This window comes from Lycorma delicatula, chromosome 7, assembly GCF_047948215.1.
Source record: "Lycorma delicatula isolate Av1 chromosome 7, ASM4794821v1, whole genome shotgun sequence".
In the NCBI taxonomy this organism is placed as follows: Eukaryota; Metazoa; Arthropoda; class Insecta; order Hemiptera; family Fulgoridae; genus Lycorma; species Lycorma delicatula.
Window position 1 is genome coordinate 2042684 of NC_134461.1, and position 18949 is coordinate 2061632.

The 18949-nt window shown below is 32.3% G+C and overlaps 1 protein-coding gene across 6 annotated transcripts in view; it reads right to left on the bottom strand.

Moving 5' to 3' along the window:
- Positions 1–18949, bottom strand: part of LOC142327659 (centrosomal protein of 290 kDa-like) — a 97594-nt gene that overhangs the window by 2191 nt on the left and 76454 nt on the right. For 3 of the 6 annotated variants that reach the window (XM_075370884.1, XM_075370882.1, XM_075370881.1), the window contains one exon: positions 16622–17579. In XM_075370884.1, coding sequence (XP_075226999.1) covers positions 17489–17579 — 91 coding nt within the window. In that variant the 3' untranslated portion in view covers positions 16622–17488. Of the gene's footprint in view, positions 1–203; positions 1162–5962; positions 6154–14862; positions 15177–16621; positions 17580–18949 lie in introns of those variants that run through there. The other 3 variants (XR_012757051.1, XR_012757050.1, XM_075370880.1) reach the window with 3 other exon arrangements.

Here is an 18949-nt window from a genome sequence, read left to right on the forward strand (position 1 = left end):
ACCTCTGGTAAAGCCCATAAGGTCTTGGAACAGAGGGGGTGATGAGGGTATCTTTCCCCAAGGGATCAGGATGATGTGTAAACAGCATGCCATTTGATAAGTTCAGTGTTAATATTATTAATTAGTACATTTAGGATCGACATGGAATAGTTGTTGAAACTAAAACTAAAAATACATTCTGCTGTTAGTATGTTTTTCTTTATTAAAATTTCAGTAGTACATTTTAATAAAATATATATATCCTTAATAGCAAAATTACAATATAAATATTTATATTATGCATGCAATAATAAATTCTAATTTTGTAATATTATTAAGTAGTCATACAACAAGCTCTCAGCTGACATTACCGTGTATGAATCGAGTTAAATATTATAATTTTGCAATAAATAATATTCTATAATTATTGTAAACACTTTTTTTAACTGGGTACTCACAAATATTGTCCAAATGTCTAATTGCAATAACGAAACCTATAAATTGGATAGATACATAACCTCACCATTTCTGTTACAGCTTTCTCATTATGTGGTCTATTTAATAACATATTTGGGTCCAAATTAGACAAGGCGATGTCCTCTAAAGTTTTAACTTGACTAAGAGTGACATAAATCTGCTCCTTGGTAAAAAAGTTTTCTTTTTTTAATCTGTCACTCCTCTGTCAAGAGTTGTAGCTTGCAGTTAGTGAAAAGTTACAATCCAGATTAATTTTAAAGGTAGCATTCTGCACTCAACATCTCATTTAAAGCCTAAAATAAATTCACAAAGACTCTCCAGCAGAGATCTGGCTGAGTAGTTCATAATTCACCTGGTTTCTTTTAAATAAAAAACCAAGGATTGACAATGTTGTCTCTTTTAGAAACCTGAACTTGTTTTAACCTAGTTAACACAAAATCATTGATTAGTAGTATCCATCTCCCATTTTGGGTAAAAATGTGCTAATGTTCTGCAGAACAGTAGGTGAAAGAAGATTCACTCTACATTTTGGGGTGGACTCAAGATATTCTTTGGATGGTATTGTCTATCCCAAGATTGATTCTTTATTTCCAAGCTTTATGGTTTATTTCTCATCATTCAATATTTCTCTGATCCACTTCCATATCCAATACTGATTTGACTTTTCTGTCTAAAATTTCATTGTCTGAAGCAAGTTTTCCCAGTCTGTGAAAAATTATAGAGATATAGTATTTATATTTAAAGATATAATCAATCGCCTTTATTCTGTATTGTTAATTCCAAAACTTGAAGTAACAAAATTGAAACTTTTATGTTAATTTTGCAAGAACTTTTACTTCAAGATTTCTTAAATATGAACGTTTTCTTTAATATTAAACATTCTTAATGATATAGATAGAATTTAAAGGGCCTTACTCTTAAATTCTGATTTTGTCATATTATCAAATAGGGTGAGTGAACTGAAAACAGTTTATCATTAAGTTAGCTGTATTGTTAGCTGTTTAGTATAATTAAACATTTTTTAATGTATAGATTTTTTCCTAGAAAAGTAAATTGTATAATCTGTTATTAAATATGTAAAATAATTTGGTTGTGTGTTGGAACATTTAAGTGTGTCTGTTTTTTTTTTGAAATGTGTGTGAAATAGTTACCAACCTGGCCAATGTTAAAGTTAGTAAGTTATTAAAAATGAAAAAAATTCTAATAATACTAATAATGTACTAAATAGTTTTTAATATCACTTACACAACTTACATTTTTCAGAAGCACACATAATACAAGAAACGAAAATGATCTTACATCAATTTTATTTATTTTATTTTATGCATACCAGAACAAAGTAACAGCACAGTGACATGATGTCAACAGTATTCTGCAGAGATGCCAAGGCATCTGTACACAGTCTGGTGTGTAAGAGTAAATATATATAGTCTTGAACAGAATCAGACTGACCACTCCTGAGACATGCGGTTAATTGAAACCCAACCACCAAAAACCATCAGTAATCACAGTCCTAGCTTTCAAATCCATATAAATGCAACTGTCTTTATAAGGACTCTAACCTTACAACTCTCAATTTCAAAAATCAGCTGATTTTGTGATTACAATTTTAACCACTAAGACTAACCCAGTGGGTTTATTGTTTTTCTAATCAAAAATTTCACCCACAAATGATTTTTTTTGTAGTGCCTAAAAAATTAGATTTCCAAAAATATGATTATGGATAACTGTCAAATTCTATGGGAAGATTTTCATGATTTGAGAATCTTTTAAATTCTAAATAATACTGATGTAGTTACAACAAAGTCATATAATTAGTTAAGTGAATACTTCATCCACATCCAAACCTAATTTTTCTCTGAAATTCCATTAAAAAATATACATTAGTGATTGGAAAATGTTCTTATAAAAACAAATAAATAAAATGCCATAAATTGTGGCATATGTAACATTTTGGAACTTAAAATAAAAAAAAATCAAGAGGTCAACTTATAATTAAAAGTATTTAAAATCTTAAAAATGAAGATACTTCAATTTTTCTAGGTTAGTATATCAAAATAATTATTATAATAATATTTATAATTAAAAATTTTGTTAAAGCAAAAAGAAAACAATACCAGAGCAAATTAATTAAGTGTATGTTTTCATACAACTATTATTAACATTGCCATTTACAACTAAAACATTATTTATTTATTAATTTCATCTCTCGACTGTAATAGTCCTATAGCTAGCACACATTTTTATAACTAATTCACAATAGCAGAAGTGCGTTAAATATTTAGTTTAGTAAATAGGAGACAGAAAAGATAAGTAAAAAATTCTGTTTTGCAACTGCGTTTATTGATAATAAAATGATAAACCTCTAATGTTTTGTGTGATTTTTTATGTATTTATAACAAGCTATTCTTTTTTTTACTCAAAATATCAGTCCAACACAAAAACAAAGAACCAATCGGCAGATATTTTGGTTAGTTCATGATTACTTTGTAGCATCATGTTCCTGTAGAGTTTTGCTTATTTTTAGACTTAGCATAATTTTCTTGGCTTAATTTTATCAATTTATAATTGACCTAAAATAAACACCACATAAACAGTCAGCAGACATTTTTATTGGTTTAATATCACAGGTCAGATGATTTACGAGTGATCTTTACAATGCAATTCCATCTCGCCACAATGGTCCATTTGGAGGTTCTCTCAGCGTCCACTACAATATCTTCTTTTCAATGTAAAAATAAGTAACCTAATAAACATTGTTATTTTTGAAATAGATTAAAAAATAACAAAAACATATTTAATAAAACTATTTAAATATTTTTTTAACAAAAATAATAAATAAAACATAAGAAATCAGACAATAACTTTATTTTCATTTGGTATTGTTACTTCCCATGATTTTATCATATAAAACATTAAAAACAATCAGCAGATGGTTATTTAATTAGAAACAGCTCACAAAAACTTGGCCACAACTAAGGCCAACAATTTATATAAAAATAAAAGTAGGTGTTATAAATGAATAAAAAAATCACACAAACCATTACAAGACTATCATCTTATGAATAAAAGCAACTGCACAATCTACTCATATTTTCTGTCTGTTGCTTACTAAACTAAAATTTTAACACATTACCAGCCTGATGTAAATTAGTCATGAAAAAGTGCACTAGTTCCAGGACTATAAATTCTGAATATTGAAGATAATCCCGGGTTCAACAAGTTTAGATCTATAACTGCATTTCTTATTTTTAAATAGAGAACTCCTTTTGCTAATTAGAGAACATCTGTCTTTACAAGGCTCAATAACAACTAAACAGTATATCTGTGAAATTTACTGATACAACTTTATGCAAGCTTTGCATCTACACTACCGTAATACCAAGAATAAAAACCTTCCTTATAAGTAACCGCCAATTTTCTGCACTAATATCTAGTTCAGGTCAAAACCCTTTGTTTAATTCAACAGCACAACTTAAAAAAGACTTTTTTAAAGAAAATCCTCTGTTTTCTTTCGATTATAAATATTTTTTCACTAATAATACACAGCTTTGCTTGTTTCACTGTTACTTAAATTGCAAGATCCACAAGTTTCAACTAAAATAAATAATCATATTTTACACGTCATTATTAAAGTAAACATACAAACTACTCATATCAAAAAATATATAATTTGATGTTAAATGAATAAATAAATTTTTGGTTTCTTCAAATGTCTATTAGTATATTTGGGTAACATGTACTAGCTCCTACTTTTTATTAAAAATTTCTTTCCTATATTTTAATATACTGCTTTTCTTAAATGTGATTGGCAGTTACTGTTCATATATTACAAAAATGTTTAAAAATTTACTTTATACTTTTTAGACATACATCAAATTATTATCATATATTACACGAGTTTAATTAGTAGGTTAATTTGGATTTCAAAAGATAACATAATCTATTGAAATTTCTAATATATTTAAAAAATATCAAATAAATTTTCAATCAAACATTTACTACACAAAGTAACAAAATAGTAAAGTTTTTGCATAATGAAGTTTTATAGTGAAGTATGTTAAATTATTACACCTGCACCCTTAATTTACCCCCGTACGAAGGGATGTTTGTAAAAGTAATGGTAGAATATTGTATTGTCACCCGACCTTAGTAATTGTGAAAAATTTCATCAACTGGCAAGTTCAAGAAATATGTTAAATTAAGGATACAAGATTTGAGGACAAACATGAAAAAAAAGCATTGCAAGTTGAAGAAAAGCAAGTAATAAATTAAATTTTAATGTCACAACTATAAGTTAAGGAAAGAGAGCTAATAATGATTAAACTCAGGAACGTTTAGTATTTATAGTAGTAAATTCAATGTCAATATTACATTAAATTGAGTACACTCAAATATACTTATCAGCACACATTATAATTTAAATAGATTTATGTTGCAAATTTCTCATTCATCATTTAAAACAACATTTAAAATAGTTTACATTAATAAAAATATTTATTAAAATGAATAGATCACATAAAGCCAGCTGCAGGAGTCAAGAAATGAACTGCCAAAGAACGCAGACAAAAAGATGAATAAAACTGATGAAGAAAAAACTACTCTAAACATTTTGTGAATTTGAACAAGGTATAAAGTTTTGTACAATATTTTTATCTAGATATTATAGGTAAAAGAATTAAGACCAAGAATTGAAATATCTTTAAAAAATGTATGTTTTCTATCTTGCCTAATAATTAAGGAGATATTTCTCCCTTAACTTCATATACAATAGTTTTTATTTAATTAAACGAATTATGTTATTTTTTTTCTGTGGTTCATAAAATAACATAAATTGGCATAAAAAAAGAAGTAGTTTTTTGTTTTTTTAATTATCACTAAATGTTTCACTTATATTACTGAAGATTACATTAAACAGAAAAAACAAATTAAATAAAAGATTACAGATAAAAAATATTAAGATTTCAAGCATAATTTCAGTCAACCATTTTTAATTTTTTAGTAATAAGCAAGCAAGGTATTAAATTACATCCCTTCTAAATTTGTTTCATAATACCATGAACATCTGACGGAAATGCATCTTAAAAATAAAAAAAAGGTGTGAAATAAGGCTACAATGTGCGATTATCACATTTAGAAAACAGGTTCCAAATGCTATTTTAAATAGCACTACGTGCAGTTTAAATTTGGAAGTTAAATGTATATCCTTTTTTATGGCAGTGCATATTTTTATCATAATGCCCATGAAAAATTATGCTATCCATATTTGTTCTTTTTTAATAATTTCATAACATTTTATGTTTTTATAAATATATGTAACACACACAGACACCACCCCCCCCCCTCATACACACACACACACACACACACACACACACACACACACACACACACTATATATATATATATATATATATATATTACATACACATACTTAAATATATATGTACACACAAGTGTAAATAAATATTAAAAATTTCTGTTTGGAGAAAATAACTAATAATACCGTAAGATCAAGTTTTCTTCTTCCAGCTGGTTAGCTTCCTCTTGCAACTGATTACCGGCTTGGACTAGTTGTTCAATGTGTTTATCACATACAGCTTTCTGTTTTCTTAGCTCCTTAATCTGTTCCATTGCTTGACTTAAACCAAATTCACCAGTTTCATACTCTCTCAGTTGTATAATCATGTTACTCATCTACAAATAAAACAATAAATTAAGAAGTATAAATCATAAGGTTTCCTATAAGTCATTTTAAATACAGGAATATCAACATTTTTTTATTTCATTTAACAGAAACATTTTTTAACAATGGAAATAACACTCTTATGCAATGCACAAAAAGGTAAAATTTAAGACTTTGCATTATAAAATTTGAGTTATCTAATATACATTTATATAGGGCATACACACACAAACACATACACACACAGAGAGCAAGGAGAGAGAGAGAGAGAGAGAGAGACATACACACTAATTAGTAACAATAATCATAAATGAAATGACAAATCTTTCAATCCTTAAGTCTGTACTGCAATCCAAACAAAATTTACATGGTCACTTCTGTATTTGATCAGACCTTATTATTTGATCATGAACTTATTCCTATATTAAAAAAAAATTAAATTACAAGAACATATATCACCTGCTCTCAGCTTACCCCAACATCATGTTGCAGACTCAATCATTAAAGATTTCAATATCTGGGACAAATTGAACAAAATCCAAAAACTGCAACCCTACATTAAATACCTCACAATTTTTCATTAAAGTACATCAAAATCCTTTAACTTCCATATTTATTTGCATTAATATGTAGCTTAGATCAGGAGATATGCAGCATTGAAGACAAAAGTGGCCTTTTCTCTTTAAAGTGGAATATTTCCATTTAAAAAAATTGTAGACATATAAAAAAAATAAATTAAAGCTAAAGTCTTAAGCTTTCAAACAATTTTAATGCAGTTTACTGCAACAAATTTTGTTTCCCCCCTGTGCTTGATCAACACAAACAAAAAGTTACAAATTTTTAAAACTTTTCTTTTCACAGATTTTTTTTTAATTTGATGATTTTTGAAATCTGAAGTAAACTGTTAAAAAGTTGAGTATTCAAGCTTTAATTTTTTTTTATTCATCTCTCTAAGCCCATTGGTTGCAAAGTTAAAACAGTTTGAATATAATAATTTTTAATCATAATATATAGCAGTCCCTTTAATTTTTTACACCAGTGTATAATGTAGCAATAGTACGAAATAAAAAAATTAAAAACTGAATTATATTTTTTGTTATACAGCCACTTTACTAACACAAGTTCCAACCTTTCTTTCTTCTGTGTAGCAGTCAACAAATGTGACATTTTGATGACTACTTATAATACATAAGTCAAAACAAATGAGTATTTATTATATACAAAGCATTATTATTCAATTATCAACAAAGGGATGAAGAAAAGGGCGACAGTAAATACAAATACAACATAAAATAAAAGTGAAGTAGAAAAAAATAAAAAAAACATATTTTTAATTTTTGAACACTAATTATAAACAAACCAATTATTGGATATTGTATGTTTTTATACCAATTTACAGCTTATGTCATCCTGTTTAAAATGCCGTTTAGTTTATAAATCATGTAGAATTTCTCAAACATGTATTAAAATGTTTAAGTCATCAATGTTTAAGTCAATTTCATATGACTTGTTAATGTGATTTATCCTATCCTGCATGAATTGACAGGATTATCGGTGCTTGTTCTAACTTGCTCAGTATGAATTTTGTCACGTGCAGTAAATGAGTAATTGCATGTTTATTCCTATCGGTTCATGTTGAATTTCAAACCTATATAAAGGCAGTACTTGTTTCTTTTATTTTCATTAGTATTTTCTCGTGCAATCAATAGCAGGTTTTTTTAAAGTCAGTCTTTTACTCACATATTTGTTAAATTAAAACCTAAGATCCTGGCTTCTGCGAACAGTTCGAGACCAGCGCCTCTGGGGTTTGTGAGTGGTGAACCCCAGGCAGTAGACTTGGCGTTTGCGTCCAGCGCAACCAACACTCTGGTGCCCGGGAGACCGTCCAGAATCCTCCCCAACTTCGCCAGCAAGTCATCGATACTCCATCCAAGCTGGAAGTATCCCGACACAAGTACGACATCGAGCGTACCCCTCGTGATCCGCATGACGGTGAGTTGCTCATCAGACCACTGAGGCATCCAGAAGACACCCAAAGAGTCAGAGCTCACCACGACCGCAGAGAGCGGCCGTCCCCCACGAGTATTAATAACTTTCACCCCGTGAAAGCTGACCACCCTATCCGCGACCGCGTACGGCTCCTGGACCAAGAGGACCTCGAGGTTGTACTCCTCAAGGAGCCTCATGGCCTCACTCGTGGCCCGGGAATGGTGCAGATTAATCTGCCCCAGGCGCAGGCGTTCGAACTGGTGAAAGATGTCCCCAACGGCTTCTGACCGTTCAGGCGTCGCCATAAGCTGTGTTGTTAACAGCTCTCGCTCGGGCTATATCGTACGCCTTACATTGCCTACCCCCTACCCTGTGTCCAGTATTGCTACCTTTCACCTGGCAGCAGGCGGCACACTTTGGTGGCGACGACTTGGCAGGGAAGTTGGTTGCCCTGTGCCCCAGAGCGGCACAGTGGCCACACATCTCCTTCTGCGCTCTGCATCGGAGAGCGGTGTGCCCAAAGCCCTGACATTTAAAGCACCGGGCTACCTGAATATGGTCGACAACCCTACAGGCCGCCCACCCAAAGAACAATCTTCCCCCGGCCACTAAGACCTGCCGGATCTTTGGCGAGGTCTCAAGAACCTAGTGACTCTTTAGGGATTCCTTCCTCCCCAACTGTCGAATCACCTTAGTTTCCCTAAGGAAGTCCTTGACGGCCATATCCAACACAGGATTTTGGCCGTGGATCGCTTTGAGTATTTCGGGCTCCTCTACCCGCGTTGCCCTCGGCATATCATAAACCAATATCTGAAGCTTACGCTCGGCTAGCAGCTGAGCCTTCAGCCCGTTCTTGGCCAGAACATCGGCCTCCAGCAGTCGTCTTGCCTGCTGCTCGTTAACGACCTCCAGAACAATGCCATGATCCCTGGTTTTAGTGACCCGGGAAACTTAGAACCTTTCTTTCCGCGGGTCCAGGATCTTCTTTAGGGTTAGCTCCGTCATAGCAGACAAAGCCCCCTGACCAGGCTTAACAGGGACCACTTTTACAGTGGCCCGCTTACTTTTGGCCGGCGCCTGCGCTGGCGGCGGCGGACCTACCCGCTTAGGTGCAGGCGCGGCAGTTATAGAGGCAAAGGAGACAGGTTTGTTAACCTTCTCCTCCACTCTCTTAATTGATTTGTGGAGCTCGCCCAAAGCTTCACCCGTTACGGGTTTGAAGCCCCGAACTCCCTCCACTACATGGTCTACCTTGCCTGATAGTCGAGTTACGACCGAGTCAAGCGCAAGGTTTGCACCCTGGAGGCCTTTACATTTTAAAGCCAGCCCGGAAACCATCAAACTACATTGGCTCAAATATGAGTCCACCAATTGGTGCAACTCTAGAGCCACTCTAGATTCCTTCTTTGAGGAAATTTTGGCCCATTCGGCCCTCATCTCCTCAATCCGCCCCAAGCTATCCGCTCCGGAGGTCACCTTCTTTGACGCAGGTTTCCCCCCAGAAACATCCCGCTCAGGGACAGAATCGGCTTTGCTGCTTTCAGTCCTTCCCGACTTCACAGCGAGGCGTCCTTCGGACTTGGGGCCCCCTCCTATGCCGTGTCCTCGCTGTACGGATCCAGCTTTCGCCTTTTCCGCACCGCTCGAGACAGAGGTGTCCCGCAGGATTTGTGTACAAGCCGCAACACTCGGGCGCTCCACTACCCGAGGGGCTTCCGTGTCTTCCTTATCGGAAGACCGGGGCCGCGGCGGCGACCTACCGATTGACCTCCTCGGCATGAAGGGGTCACCGGAAACCAGGTCCTTGGCCAAACCGACCAAGTCCTCCAAACAACCTCCCCCGGGTTGCTCCATCGCTGAACAATTTAGCAATACACCAGCTGTGTTGCCAGGAACTACAATTCACAGCTTGAACGAATCTAACACCTACCACAATACCAGGTGAGCGTCTAACCTCTCACACCCCGAACGGACCGTCTGTTCCGCAGTCCACCCGAGGAGTCAAAAAGCTAAAAGCTCCTTCCACCGGCTAGGTCGGAGCGGAAACCGCTTCTCGAACCTGCCAGAGGATCTAAATATATTTAGGCCTCACCAACTACGTATGGGGACACGATGTTACAAAGGAAACGTCCTTATTTGGCCGACAGCAGCACTACTGCAACACACTACGTCGCCGCTTTGTCAAAACTCCACAGCAACGCAGGTTGACTGACCGCTGCTGATCGTTGTCAACCCCGACGACGAGAACGTAGAACGCTGTACTAGCAGAATCAAATTATGCACCGGTTGCAAAAAACACAAGTTTTACAGCACGGGGCCAGAGGCCGAGAAGAGAAGTAACCTCTTATAATATAATGTACATTGCTGGAAAATAGGAAGGGCAATTGCAAAAAAAATCTGAGGCTGATAGGAGAATTCTGACTTTATATTCAGAATTAGCACCCAAAAATAAATAAGCTTCAGCAAATTGACCGTGTAACAAAATCATTGTCGACCAATGATATTAGTGAAAGAATAATTTTGAACATTTTGATATGAGGTATGGGTGCCAACACTGCTCAGTAGGAGGGGGTAGGTTTGCCCACAGGTGGGAGAGGGAAGCTTATTTGTCCTTGAAACACCCTTAAAAGATTACCACAGTATTTTTGTTTAGTAGAGAGTGAGTGCAGACATGTTTCGATTTTTGGTGATTTATTGATTTTGCAAAATGGATAAAAAATGGAACGACTTTGTGTCAAATTTTATTTGAAAACTGGAAAATCAGCTTCTGATACTTATGAAAGATGGCCACAAATCGGTCGAAGATGATACTGGTCCAACTGTCCTTCCACTTCAAAAAACAATGAAAACATTGTAAAAGTTCACAATTTAGCACGTCTGACCACAGACTTTCAATTAGGGAGATAGCTGATGAACTGAATTTAAGTTTCTATGTGGTTCAGTGAATTTTAAATTAAGATTTGAATATGTGTCAAGTGTTCACAAAATTCATTCCAAAATTGTAGTCAGACCAGCGGAAACAACATTGAAGTGTCCCAAGAAATAGTTAATTGAGCCAAAACTGACCACACACACACACACATACACAGTGTTTAATTTTCATTGCCCCAGGTGATTTTCTCATAAAATACACACAATACAAAAAATGGCTTCATCAAAAGTTCCTCAGATTGAAGGGGGACATCTCATGGTGACCTTGACTATTATTTCAAAGTTAACATGATTTTTTCAAATAGAATGACATATTTTTGACTCCAGAAATGAAAAGAGTAGAAAATTTTATATTGAAATATCTGGTCACAAGGTACAAGGTCATACCTTGTACCTTTTTTCAGGGTGTTTCATCTTAATTACCCCAGTAAATTTTCTCGTAAACTACACACAATACAAAAAAATTACCTAAATAAAAGTTACTCAGATTGGAGGGGCGACATCTCATGGTGACCTTGACTTTATTTCAAGGAAAGCACAATTTTTTCAAATGGAATTACCTATTTTTGAACCCATCACTGAAAAGAGCAGAAAATTCTACATTGAATATATAGTCACACATATGACCTTGGATATTTTTTAAAAGTCATACAACTAACAATCAGATATAGTGTTAGATGATAGTGTAGTCATTTTTATGGTCGAAGATGATACTGGTCCAACTGTCCTTCCACTTCAAAAAACAATGAAAACATTGTAAAAGTTCACAATTTAGCACGTCTGACCACAGACTTTCAATTAGGGAGATAGCTGATGAACTGAATTTAAGTTTCTATGTGGTTCAGTGAATTTTAAATTAAGATTTGAATACGTGTCAAGTGTTCACAAAATTCATTCCAAAATTGTAGTCAGACCAGCGGAAACAACATTGAAGTGTCCCAAGAAATAGTTAATTGAGCCAAAACTGACCACACACACACACACATACACAGTGTTTAATTTTCATTGCCCCAGGTGATTTTCTCATAAAATACACACAATACAAAAAATGGCTTCATCAAAAGTTCCTCAGATTGAAGGGGGACATCTCATGGTGACCTTGACTATTATTTCAAAGTTAACATGATTTTTTCAAATAGAATGACATATTTTTGACTCCAGAAATGAAAAGAGTAGAAAATTTTATATTGAAATATCTGGTCACAAGGTACAAGGTCATACCTTGTACCTTTTTTCAGGGTGTTTCATCTTAATTACCCCAGTAAATTTTCTCGTAAACTACACACAATACAAAAAAATTACCTAAATAAAAGTTACTCAGATTGGAGGGGCGACATCTCATGGTGACCTTGACTTTATTTCAAGGAAAGCACAATTTTTTCAAATGGAATTACCTATTTTTGAACCCATCACTGAAAAGAGCAGAAAATTCTACATTGAATATATAGTCACACATATGACCTTGGATATTTTTTAAAAGTCATACAACTAACAATCAGATATGGTGTTAGATGATAGTGTAGTCATTTTTATGTTCTTTCCCACAGTTTGCGAGATAACTGGCCTGAAATACAAATATTCCAGGAATATCATTATATGACCTTCAAAAGCACGTAACTCTTACAACACTATCACTGATGGAAAACCGTATGACCTTGAAAAAAAAGCCCATGGTCATATGTGTGACCTACATATTTCAATGTAAAATTTTCTGCTCTTTTCATGGGTGTGGTCAAAAGTAGGTCATTCCATTTGAAAGCATCATATTAACCTTGAAATAAGGTCATCAAGTCCAAGGTCACCAAGAGATGCCCCTTGCAATCTGAGTAGCTTTTGTTTAGGTAATTTTTTTATATTGTATGTAGTTTACAAGAAAATCGCCTGGGGTGATTAAAATGAAACCCCCTGAAATAATTTCAAAGATCATACTGTGACCACATATTTCAATGTAGAATTTTCTGCTCTTCTTATTAGCGGGGGTCAAAAATATGTCATTCCATTTGAAAAAATCATGTTAACCTTGAAATAACAGTTAAGGTCAATTAAAAGATTAAATCCAAGGTCACTATGAGGTGTCCCCCTCCAATTTGAGTAACTTTTTTTGCATTGTGCGTAGTTTACAAAAAAAAAATGCATATAAATATGTATATATTATTGTAAATACATTTCTGTTTTATACATCTGCTTCTTTGCTACGTAATAAAAAATGGATAAAACACCTATGTAGTTAAGATTAAAAAAAAGGAAGAAAGTAAAATATTTTAGAAATAAGACAAAAAAACTGTTGGTTAAAATTAGAATGAAGATAATCACTTTTTAATAAATTTCATAGTTCATTAGAATTTGAAAAGAGAAACTTTCAAACAAAACAAAAAAAGGTTACTGTATAAGTTTTAGGAATTTTTGACAATAGTGACATTCAACACATGATTGTAGCTCGGTATTGTATAATCAGTAGTAATTAGTACTAATCAGTAATGCATACACTATATTTTGCAGCTGCACATTTTATAGCAACCAACAATGTAGAATAATATGAACTTTAATAGAAAGAAATATTTTCACAACATATCATGTACAGATTGACCACAATTGTACCATTATAAAGCGAGAAATTACCAAAAAAAGGTTTCCTGAATATAATAAATAGAAAAATATATAATGATGAACCTGAATGACCAAAGGTATGCTGTTATGACAGCATACCTGATGATACTTGGCAGACGTTTTCAATTCTCAGACCTTGACTTTTCCAAAAAAATATTATAACACAAGATTATGAATACAATTCATGAGTTGTGAAGTAGCTTATTCTGTACAATTAGTAACTGTGGTTTAGAAAATATACTGTTTAATACATGTAGTGCAAAAAAAAATAAAATTGACCTAACATTTTGATTCAAATACAACAATTTATTTAAAGGGTAATATATTTATACGGTTCTCTAATCATAGAAATCTGATTCACGGATATTAATGAATGTGTACAGCATTAAAAAAAAAGAAATGTGAAATTCGACAAAGAAATAAAAGATTTTTCACAAAAAATTAATTCACAGAATTTTAAACTTCACAGTACAAATAAGAAATTTAAAAAATTGCTAGTTTATAATTTATTATAGTAAAAAAATGTACAGAAGCCAGTTTACGGTAGGATTTATACTCTATATAACAAATTTTCTCCAGATGTTAATAGATTTAATATTAGCTAAAATTACATTAATAAGATGTTTACTTTATCCTGATTTAAATTTCTTATTATTTTTATCCTGCATTTTTATAATTTGAAAAAATTAACAAAATTAAACTGACAAATGTAGAAGCATTATATCTAAACATAGAACATTTAACATGAAATGATCGGTATTATTTTTTAGTCTTTGCATTACCATTTTCATTAAGAGAATACAATAAAATACAATAGTTTATTAGGTTATTAGAATATAATACTAGCACACAATTCTACATATGCACACAGACACTTTTCCCTTGAAGAACCGTATGATTTTCCTTATAATGTATTTTCTTTTTAAAATAAGTATTTTAATAAAATATTCTAATTTATGATAATTTCTGCACACTATAGTCTGCTTCAAAATATCAGCGCTTAAATTAATAGACATCCAAAGTAATAAGAATTATTCACATTTCTGTTATTAAAACCATCTCAATTTTTACCTTGTGGTCATTCAAAAATATTACTACTTGTTAAACCAAGAGTCATTTTAAATATTCTTTAAAAACATCTATTAAAAGTATTGAGGTATTTTTAATTGTACAGACCTCTTTTTAAAGTTTACCTGTTGAAAATGTTCTTTTCAATGATGAGGATGAAAATCCGTGAGTAAATACAGCAGTTAAATATGCAACATTGTAAAATTAAAACACACTAAATTTGCATATATAGAAAAACATAATAGATATTATGTTTCATTTATAAATTATAAAAATTTTAATTTTCATTTCATTAATGATCCTAGTACTACTATGGGCATCATATTGCATCATAGTATATTTAAGTGAATTCACATGACGGCAGATTATGAAAGCCATTAATCCAACTCGGTATTAGATGTAATGAAAAATTACTGGCCACCAGAAAATGAAAATGTGCCTGCAACATGTAACATTAAATATATTTTTATTCACGCCAAATACAATAAAGTAGCTATACTTAATACTACAAACATCTGGAATGGTATTCGTAGTACAATTGTATAACTGAAGATTGTTTTGATTAGATGAAAGGGAAATTTATATTAAATTATATACACTTTCAATAATTTAGCATGCAAAAGTATGAAAATACACAATTAATTTGATTACTTTACGGTACAAAAAGACAGAGTTTTGCTATTAGAAAGTTCTTAATTAATTAAGGGTTAACTGAATAATTAAGTTTGAATTCTTCACAGAACCTAGTCGTATTATTCAAATTTAAATTAGGATACAGAAGTCACATTTTTCTTTATTTTTTATAAGTATGAAAGATATTATTATATTTCTTGAAGAGGAAGGCGACTTTTGGTCAGGTGATTTTAGAATAATTAACTCAGCTTCAAATTATGGGCAGGCAGGAGTACGTTTCATCATGAACAAGAAGATAGGGAATGGAGTAGAGTATTTCAAAAGGCATAGCGATAGAATCATTGTAATAAGGATAAAATCAAAACCGACAACGATTGTTAACGTCTATATGCCTACAAGCACCCATGATGATGATGAGGTAGAGTGTGTATACGAAGAGATTGATGAAGCAATTAAACATGTAAAAGGAGATGAAAATTTAATAATAGTTGGAGATTGAAATGCAAGCATTGGAAAAGGCAAGGAAGGAAAAATATAGTGGGTGAATACGGGCTGGGCAAAAGGAATGAAAGAGGGGACCGACTTATAGAGTTTTGCATGAAGTATAATTTAGTAATTGCCAACACCCAATTTAAAAATCATAATAGAAGAATGTACACTTGGAAAAAGCCAGGCGATACTGCAACATATCAGATAGATTATATAATGGTTAAGCAAAGATTTAGAAATCAACTCGTTGACTGCAAAACTTACCCTGGAGCAGACATTGATAGCGACCATAATTTGGTGATAATGAAATGTAGATTGGGGTTTAAAAACCTGAAGAAAAGGTGTCAGATGAATCGGTGGAATTTAGAGAAGCTTGAGGAGTTCAATTCCTTTGTTTAGTTAGGTATTTTCAGTCTTGCTTAAAACTCAGTGAGATGTGTTTTGCTTTGAGTTCATTAAATAGTAGTACATCGATGGGAATGTCACTTGTGGCATTTGCATCGGTGACATCCTGGCTGAAGCAGACAGGAATATGTCAAAAGCCGAGGTTTCGAAGATGACCTCTGGTAAAGCCCATAAGGTCTTGGAACAGAGGGGGTGATGAGGGTATCTTTCCCCAAGGGATCAGGATGATGTGTAAACAGCATGCCATTTGATAAGTTCAGTGTTAATATTATTAATTAGTACATTTAGGATCGACATGGAATAGTTGTTGAAACTAAAACTAAAAATACATTCTGCTGTTAGTATGTTTTTCTTTATTAAAATTTCAGTAGTACATTTTAATAAAATATATATATCCTTAATAGCAAAATTACAATATAAATATTTATATTATGCATGCAATAATAAATTCTAATTTTGTAATATTATTAAGTAGTCATACAACAAGCTCTCAGCTGACATTACCGTGTATGAATCGAGTTAAATATTATAATTTTGCAATAAATAATATTCTATAATTATTGTAAACACTTTTTTTAACTGGGTACTCACAAATATTGTCCAAATGTCTAATTGCAATAACGAAACCTATAAATTGGATAGATACATAACCTCACCATTTCTGTTACAGCTTTCTCATTATGTGGTCTATTTAATAACATATTTGGGTCCAAATTAGACAAGGCGATGTCCTCTAAAGTTTTAACTTGACTAAGAGTGACATAAATCTGCTCCTTGGTAAAAAAGTTTTCTTTTTTTAATCTGTCACTCCTCTGTCAAGAGTTGTAGCTTGCAGTTAGTGAAAAGTTACAATCCAGATTAATTTTAAAGGTAGCATTCTGCACTCAACATCTCATTTAAAGCCTAAAATAAATTCACAAAGACTCTCCAGCAGAGATCTGGCTGAGTAGTTCATAATTCACCTGGTTTCTTTTAAATAAAAAACCAAGGATTGACAATGTTGTCTCTTTTAGAAACCTGAACTTGTTTTAACCTAGTTAACACAAAATCATTGATTAGTAGTATCCATCTCCCATTTTGGGTAAAAATGTGCTAATGTTCTGCAGAACAGTAGGTGAAAGAAGATTCACTCTACATTTTGGGGTGGACTCAAGATATTCTTTGGATGGTATTGTCTATCCCAAGATTGATTCTTTATTTCCAAGCTTTATGGTTTATTTCTCATCATTCAATATTTCTCTGATCCACTTCCATATCCAATACTGATTTGACTTTTCTGTCTAAAATTTCATTGTCTGAAGCAAGTTTTCCCAGTCTGTGAAAAATTATAGAGATATAGTATTTATATTTAAAGATATAATCAATCGCCTTTATTCTGTATTGTTAATTCCAAAACTTGAAGTAACAAAATTGAAACTTTTATGTTAATTTTGCAAGAACTTTTACTTCAAGATTTCTTAAATATGAACGTTTTCTTTAATATTAAACATTCTTAATGATATAGATAGAATTTAAAGGGCCTTACTCTTAAATTCTGATTTTGTCATATTATCAAATAGGGTGAGTGAACTGAAAACAGTTTATCATTAAGTTAGCTGTATTGTTAGCTGTTTAGTATAATTAAACATTTTTTAATGTATAGATTTTTTCCTAGAAAAGTAAATTGTATAATCTGTTATTAAATATGTAAAATAATTTGGTTGTGTGTTGGAACATTTAAGTGTGTCTGTTTTTTTTTTGAAATGTGTGTGAAATAGTTACCAACCTGGCCAATGTTAAAGTTAGTAAGTTATTAAAAATGAAAAAAATTCTAATAATACTAATAATGTACTAAATAGTTTTTAATATCACTTACACAACTTACATTTTTCAGAAGCACACATAATACAAGAAACGAAAATGATCTTACATCAATTTTATTTATTTTATTTTATGCATACCAGAACAAAGTAACAGCACAGTGACATGATGTCAACAGTATTCTGCAGAGATGCCAAGGCATCTGTACACAGTCTGGTGTGTAAGAGTAAATATATATAGTCTTGAACAGAATCAGACTGACCACTCCTGAGACATGCGGTTAATTGAAACCCAACCACCAAAAACCATCAGTAATCACAGTCCTAGCTTTCAAATCCATATAAATGCAACTGTCTTTATAAGGACTCTAACCTTACAACTCTCAATTTCAAAAATCAGCTGATTTTGTGATTACAATTTTAACCACTAAGACTAACCCAGTGGGTTTATTGTTTTTCTAATCAAAAATTTCACCCACAAATGATTTTTTTTGTAGTGCCTAAAAAATTAGATTTCCAAAAATATGATTATGGATAACTGTCAAATTCTATGGGAAGATTTTCATGATTTGAGAATCTTTTAAATTCTAAATAATACTGATGTAGTTACAACAAAGTCATATAATTAGTTAAGTGAATACTTCATCCACATCCAAACCTAATTTTTCTCTGAAATTCCATTAAAAAATATACATTAGTGATTGGAAAATGTTCTTATAAAAACAAATAAATAAAATGCCATAAATTGTGGCATATGTAACATTTTGGAACTTAAAATAAAAAAAAATCAAGAGGTCAACTTATAATTAAAAGTATTTAAAATCTTAAAAATGAAGATACTTCAATTTTTCTAGGTTAGTATATCAAAATAATTATTATAATAATA